Raw genomic sequence first — 7,450 nt, 5'->3', positions numbered from 1 at the left:
AGGGACAGAAAGTGAGGTTGTCCCTCATAGGCTCCCAGGTTTGAATCATTGGTTCTCACTTGGTGGAACTGTTTGTAAAGTTTAGTATGTGTGACCTGGTTGAGGAATATGTGTCATTAGGGAAATCTCTGGGGATTCTAAAGATTCGGGCTATTTCAGAGACCACTGGTTCTTGCTCATAGATCGAGCTCTGATCCCTCAGATGCTGTTCCAGTCACCAAGCCTTTATTCAGCCATCATCCACTGTAAGGCTCTGAAGCTGTAAGCCCAGTGAACTGCTTCTTCTGTTTTTTTGTTTTTTTTTTGTTTTGTTTTTTTTTGTTTTGTTTTTCATTGCCTTGGCCATAGTATTTTATCACAGATGACACAGCCATGAATTTCAGAAGGAGGAAGGAATGAATATGAAAGGTATTTGAGTGGGGATATTAATGGGTACTTCAACTAGATAGAAAATATAAAAAAACTTTTATTTAAAAATATTTTTCATTTAAATTTAATAAAAAATCTTATTATAAATACCAATCCCAGTAGAAATCAACAAGGAAATCTGCTCTCACAGTGAAGTCAGGGAGAATGTTCTGAGCTCAGTGTTGAACATGCAATGGGAATCCTGGGAGTAAAGGGCTGGACTCCTCAGCCAGAGCTACAGGGTCAGGGATGGCTATTTATTTATGAGCATAGGGAGGCCTCCTCTGCATTTCCTGCTGCACAATGAGTTCTGTGGTGAAAGCATTAGCCATGAATGAATTGAGCAGATGAAGGAGACAAAACTGAGAACCTGGGAAATACTTAAGGAATTGCCTATTATTTATTACATGTGTGTGATATAATCCAAAGTCTTATTTTATTGTGTTATCGACTATAGACACCTCTCTGCCTGATTCATGCCACAGAGGCCAATAATATAAAGTTTTGATGATTTTAGAAGGAATATCAAAATTTTATGAATATTGAATCCAGATATTAAATTGTAGGAATTGTATACAAGGAGGTAGCTTAAAGCAGATTCATGAAGTCAACTGGTATGTGACACTCAGTTTCAAAAAATAAACATATTTAAATTGTATAAATTATTATTTTTCTGTAAATAACTTTTGAAAATTTACACTTGTTTGTGTTTGTGTGGAGTGGGCTGTGTTTCATGCAGCGCTCCTGTACATAGGTCAGTATTTCTGAACATTCTCAAAGTAATAAAGGAGCCTGTCTGAGAGTACAGAGAGAACTTAACACTCCACTGTGGGACCCTGCTCTGATATCCTTCCAACTCTCCAGTCTTGCCCAATCCCTCTCTACTGAATGGAGGTGACTCTCAGCATGAAGAGCCTTGAAATCACCTCTACAAGTGTCAAAGTGCCAGTTTCTAGTTTTCTAATCGAGGAATTCATTCTACCATAGGTAAACTCTCTACATGGTCTGGGGAATGCCTTTGAGTTGTGTCATTTCTGTTTCTGTAGCATCCCCATGAGAGTGACAGATTCTAGGAACTAACTGAACTCATCTCTGCCAGATCTGGTGTCCTTCAAGGCATGGGCTCTAGCTGACATCGAGAGGTCTCCTGGGTCTTGCATGTGGTTAACTGACAGGAAAAAACCTCAGGGTAGAGTAAGGAAACACGCTAGCTGGTCCCTCTCTGCACCTGTTTTTCAGGTCTGCACAATTAACTTACTTTGGTTTTCCTTTTTGCTGCTTCCTAACAATGCTACTGACCAGATGAACGTGATTCTATTTGCTGAGTGACAGGTGACACATAGATAGAGTCTCCTCAAGCAGCACCATGGAGGACGGGGTGGAAAGACTGAGAGAGTCAGATACAGAGAGGAATGCTCTGTAGTGCTGACTTTTGTGAAGACAAGGACATCACAACCATGAACAAGCAGATTCTGTGGCATCCTGCAGTGAAGAAAGGCACAAGTAAAGGAAGAGAAACAGAATGAGAAGGTTGTCAGTAGGAGAGGTAGATGGAGAAAAGATTGCAGAGGAAGCTGAATATGCTTACGATTCTTTCTTTTTCTATACAGAATTCTTAAAAAATACATCAATATGTTTTCTCCCACTGCATTGATTCCTTACTCTGTTAAACACTTCCACACACACATGAACTCCTTGTCCTGCCGTCTGTCTATGCCGTCATGAGGAAAGGTTTCACTTGTTATCACCACAGAAATTACAGTGTCTATAGTGTTTTCATTTTGTGTAAATGACACTTGCTTTCTTCTTGTCACTATTTTTAATATAATATCTATAACAAACTTGCACAAATCTCTGAGGGGCCAGGGTCTTTCCTCTTCATGGATCCTTCACAATCCCACAAGCCACTAAGCACACTGTGTTTATCAACTGTGTGACTGAAGCTAAGCTAAGGATAGGATGAGCTCTAACATACAGATATCCCTGAGAGTGCAGTGTGTGAGTGAGAAACAATGAAACCAGATTTTTATTTGAAAATTAATGCCATGTGTGAACAGCTGAGTTCCAAAAAATTCTTTTCATCAAAACATATTCCTCAACACAGAGAGACTGCTCAGCCTGTAAAGACTTCGAAAACTTTCAAAATGACAAGAATATTACTGTACACGCTGTCCTGAGAAACACAGTGAGACACAAACAAATGTGAATTTACATAAACACAACATTTCAGCATCAGAGTGAGAAGAGACCCCCTGTCTTCTCTGTGCATGTGGAGTGGGAATCAAAGGCAGAGGAAACCAGGTGTTTTTCTTTTGCTGTTCTGAAGAATTACAGTTCCTATGATTTCTTAGGGCTGAGCGCCCCCTGCTGGCCCAGAGCTCCTCTGCAGGGAGGTTTTTGTCTGGGCTCATGCTGAAGTCCCCTCACTGTGTGTCTTGCACAGTAATATGTGGCTGTGTCCTCAGTGGTCACAGAGTTCAGCTGCAGGAAGAACTGGTTCTTGGCTGTGTCTCTGGTGATGGAGATGCGGCTCGTGAGGGATGGGTTGTAGTAGGTGCCACCAGCATAATTTATGGACCCCATCCACTCCAGCTTCTTCCCTGGGAACTGCCTGATCCAACTCCAGTCATAACCACTGGTGGTGATGGAGAAACCAGTGACAGAGCATGTGAGGGACAGCGACTGTGAGGGCTTCACCAGGCCAGGTCCTGACTCCTGAAGCTGGATCTGGGACAGGACACCTGCAGACAGGAAGAGTCAATTCTGTCAATCACAGGTTGTCACATCCCCTCATGGACACATGTATGAAATAGTCACACTCACCAGGAAGGGCTGTCACCAGGTACAGAAGACCCAACAGTCTCATCTTCTAGGCTACACCCCATTGCTCAGAGGTCAGCCTCCTGTGAGAGAGATGTGAGCTCCCACGGCTCAGGAGGGGATTTAACTTAGAGCTAGAAGATGCATTTGCATGTGGGGAGTCGGCTTAGTCTTTATAAATGAGAAGGGTTCATACCACTCCATTTTGTTGTTACAACATGGCCATTATTTTCCCTGACTTCCTACACTGTGAGTCTGGAAGAAGAGAGCTTTGGCACTCAAGGATCACAGGAAACACATCTTGACATGATGTCCACTTCCTGTCCCAATGTCCCCACCAAATTCTTCTCTCCTATATTTTTAAGTATCAGGTCAGTGCTAACCATTTTTTAGCCTCTTGGTTTCCTGAGTTCCTTGTTTCTGATTAGGAAACCCACACGGCTCAAGTTTTTCTTCCCTTCTCCACATGTATGATGGGTTTCCATCTGTCTCATGAGTTTTGTTCGCTGTCATGTTGTAGCACAGGGTCCACATCTACTTCTCGCTCCCTCCAGACTGTGGAATGTAGAGGAAACACCTGCTGATAGAGTCAGCTGCATCCAGAACTCCCTCCTCCTCCTCAACTCCCAAGTCCTCCCCATCATTGTACAGCACTGCTCTCTTTTGAAAACAGACATCTATCTAGTGAATAATATTAAATCAATAAAAATGATATAAAAATTAATATGTTAGTACAAGGCTAAACAAAACAAAAACTGAAGGGAAAGAGCCCAATAAATGGCACAAGAAATAGGTATGGTTGCAGAGACCTCCTGATTTACATACTCAGCAATCCCATAAAAACACAAACTTAGAAGCTGTACTCTATAGTCAAAAGAACTGTGGGATAAAATAAGAGATAAATAAATAAATGTATAAAATGACAATAAAACCGGGTGGTATTTAGCGACAGGGAACCTCCTGAATGCATTTGATTGGATTCCTGATGACATCAGTTAATGGACCTCAGCCTATGATTAGGAGTGTTTGATTTCCTCAGTTAGACTCCTTTAGAGAAATCTCATTTTTCATGTGAAGAATGTTATAAATGGAAATAGCTTCTGGTTACATGTGCACTTCTGTGCACTCTAGAACCGCAACTGCTATCAAACCTTGCAGATCCTACTTTTTCATTACAGAAATTGATTCTACTGTGAGATAAATTGTCTTCATGGTGGTTGAGAGAGCCTTTGAACTGGGTCATTTCTGTTATTGTAGCATTCCGAGGAGACTGACATAGATTCCACGAACTAACCGACCTTGTATCCTTCCAGGGGAGGTTTCTAACTGTCATTGCAGACGGTCACTTGGGCTTGTATGTGGTTAGCTGAGAAAAATAAACTCTTGAGTAGAGTCAGGAAATGCCTTTGCTGGCCACTCTTCCCTGGTTCCTCAGGCTCTGCATAACTCATTCATTTAGGTTTTCCTTTTGGCTGTCTAAAGCAACAATATTTAACAAAGTTATTGAACACAAATTTAATGTCATTTGAAAATCATAATACTAAATATCAGACTTGTCACACTGTGTTGACTTTGAAAGCACATGGTCTTCAATAGATTAAACTCATTCCCAGGGAGGGATTGCTCTGAAATGTTTGTAGACAGATTTGTAATGTCTCCACTCATGCACAGCTCAGGAAGGATGTCCTAGGAATCTTGTGTGACTAGGCATCAGGGCAGCTATAAGAAGGAGTTCTGTGGAGACTGGAAGCTTTACCTTCTCTTGAGAAATCCAGTGTGTCCCCACAAATGTCAGTCCTATTAAACTTGTATCAGTCCAGCAAGTTCAATTCTAACAACAACCCATTATTCATATCACTGTTAATCTTTCTGTTGAAGTGTCCCTGAAATGCACAGATATGGGAGCTTTCTTTCCTTTCTATCCTGACAGGAAGATTTCTATTTGAGCAAGAGTGTTCATGATGTCATAAAAACTTTACCTTCCAAAGACTAGAGGGCACTATGCCTTTGTGGACAAAGGAATTTTGTTCACCGTTACTTGTTGCAGGAAACAATCCTGAGTATCATGTTATCTGCTAGAAATGGCCCAGAGGTTAAGGAGGGATAACGAGGAACTTTGAGAAGAAATTCCAGGAGGAAAATAAATACACTGGCAAGAAAACAGACAAACGAATCAGCTCTCAACCTGAGGATGCTCATGTATGTGAGAGGAGACAGGTCACATGGGAAGGAAATTGGATTTGCTAGCAACAAGTTTGGTTTAGGCAGCTTGTTGACTTTATATGAGTAAAGATGTTTAAGTCAGAGAATCCACTTTGGTGATTGTTCTTATTATTGTTCTCTTAATATACATTGTCAGATTTTTGCCATGATATCAAGACAGAATTATTTCTGTTTTAGATATTCTCTGTTTGTACAGTCAAGGTGAATATACATTCTCCTAAGTAAAAAAGAATACAAAATCAAAATCAGCATTCATAGACAGAAATAATCAGGTTCAGATATGTCAAAGTTATAATAAAGCATTGAATCAACAGAAGTCATAAGTGACCCTTTCTGCCTCTTAGAAGAGAAATATTGTGTATGGGGGAGGTGTATTGTGCACCATACACCAATGTCCAGTAAATGTCAACCAATGTCAATCTAGAACCTGTGTCAAGAGATTCCAATTTCAGGGAACAGGGGAATGATTACCTAGGGATCCTAATGGCATGAATTCTTCTCTTACACTGCCAGCTTGGAAACACATGGCTCTGGCCCCAATGTTATCTGAGCATGAGCACAAAGTAGCAAATCCCACACCCTGAGGACTCCATTGCATGACATTCAGCACCTTCTCTAACATGAAAACAATAAGAAACTTAACTACAACTTACAAAAACAATTCAATTAGAATTACATATAAATAAATGTCTAAAATTAGATTCATGAGAAAGGTAATCTGTCTCCCCACAACTCTATGGGAACAACATAGTATTTGGTGTGATATCAGGTATAGCAAACTGAATTTTGAAGAGGGTTTTTCTTTGCCCTGATATTGTTGGGTTGTATTTTACTGTTCAAATTCATATAAGAGTATATTCACAGCTACACCAGCAAAAGGTCCAGTCTCTTGCATTTAAAGGATGTTTGTATCCTAATGTACTGACACAGCTAGTCTTTGTTTTGGTTTCATTAAAGAAGCATGTCAATGGAGGTGGTCACTGTTAAAGATGTGGTCAAGCCTGGTAAATTGTAGGGCTCACCTTGAATCAGCATCACATAATTCTCAGACATCCTTTGCTTTGGAAAAGTTGACAAAGGCACTATTGTATTATGAGGAGGAGACAGTCAAAGGGACACTCAGATTGAATATTTCTGAGTAAGTCCCTAGGCTGATCTTCTCTATCATCTTAGCCCCAAGGCAGCTTCCTGCTCCTCCAGGGTTTCTGACACTCTCAGGATGTGGTTGCAACACTGTGTCTCTCGCACAGTAATGGACTGCAGAGTCCTCAGATGTCAGGCTGCTGAGATCCACGTAGGCTGTACTGGAGGATTTGTCTACCGTCAATGTGGCCTTGTGTTGGAAATTCTGATTGTAGCCAGTACCACTATTTCCAGGGTCAATCCATCCAATCCACTCCAGACCCTGTCTAGGCTTCTGTTTCACCCAGCTCATATAGTGGCTGGTGAAGATGTAGCCTGAAGCCTTGCAGGACAGCTTCACTGAGGCTCCAGGCTTCACCAGCTCAGCAGAGGACTGATTAAGTAGGACTTGGCAGTGGACACCTGTGGAGCAAAAGGCAGAGTGGATGTCACTGTCACCTGAGAACATGGCCCCTCCTCAAGTCTGGAACGTGGAGCCCTTACCTGTAGCTGCTGTTACCAGGAAGAGGATGATCCAGCTCCATCCCATGGTGAGGACCTGTGTGCTCAGTGACTGTGGAGATCATATGTTGTTGTTGTTGTGGACATCCCTGTATTTACATTCATAGACTCACATGATTTGCATATTCATGAGCAGGGTACTTTGTAGATAAGAACCCAGTCCAGCTGGAGAAGAAGGAGGTGGAGGACACCAGGGTCAGGCAGCAGGAAGCTGAGGTCCAAGTCCTCATCCTGTCTGTGGAAGTAACCATTCCTGGACCTGTGCAGATGCTGTGGATATAATATGAGCCTAATCTCTCAATTTAAAATTAATAAATAAAACAATCACTTATTGTTCTTTTTTCCTGACAAAATT

At 41.4% G+C, this 7,450-nt stretch overlaps 2 gene segments (V, D, J or C); both read right to left on the bottom strand.

The window, feature by feature from the left end:
- Positions 1-341: 341 nt before the first annotated feature.
- Positions 342-3,274, bottom strand: LOC118238839 (the record flags this gene model as incomplete). The annotated part of the segment is given in 3 exon segments: positions 342-369; positions 2,834-3,149; positions 3,232-3,274. Coding segments are annotated over 3 exon segments (387 nt in total), but the record flags the coding sequence as incomplete, so codon positions are not given.
- Positions 3,275-6,541: 3,267 nt separating this feature from the next.
- On the bottom strand, positions 6,542-7,123 carry LOC113838947. The segment is given in 2 exon segments: positions 6,542-6,996; positions 7,078-7,123. Coding segments are annotated over 2 exon segments (501 nt in total).
- Positions 7,124-7,450: the final 327 nt, after the last annotated feature.

The sequence above is a fragment of the Cricetulus griseus genome, chromosome 5 (assembly GCF_003668045.3).
Source record: "Cricetulus griseus strain 17A/GY chromosome 5, alternate assembly CriGri-PICRH-1.0, whole genome shotgun sequence".
In the NCBI taxonomy this organism is placed as follows: domain Eukaryota; kingdom Metazoa; phylum Chordata; class Mammalia; order Rodentia; family Cricetidae; genus Cricetulus; species Cricetulus griseus.
The sequence above is the reverse complement of the archived record's forward strand: the minus strand, read 5'-3'. Positions and strand labels throughout refer to the sequence as shown.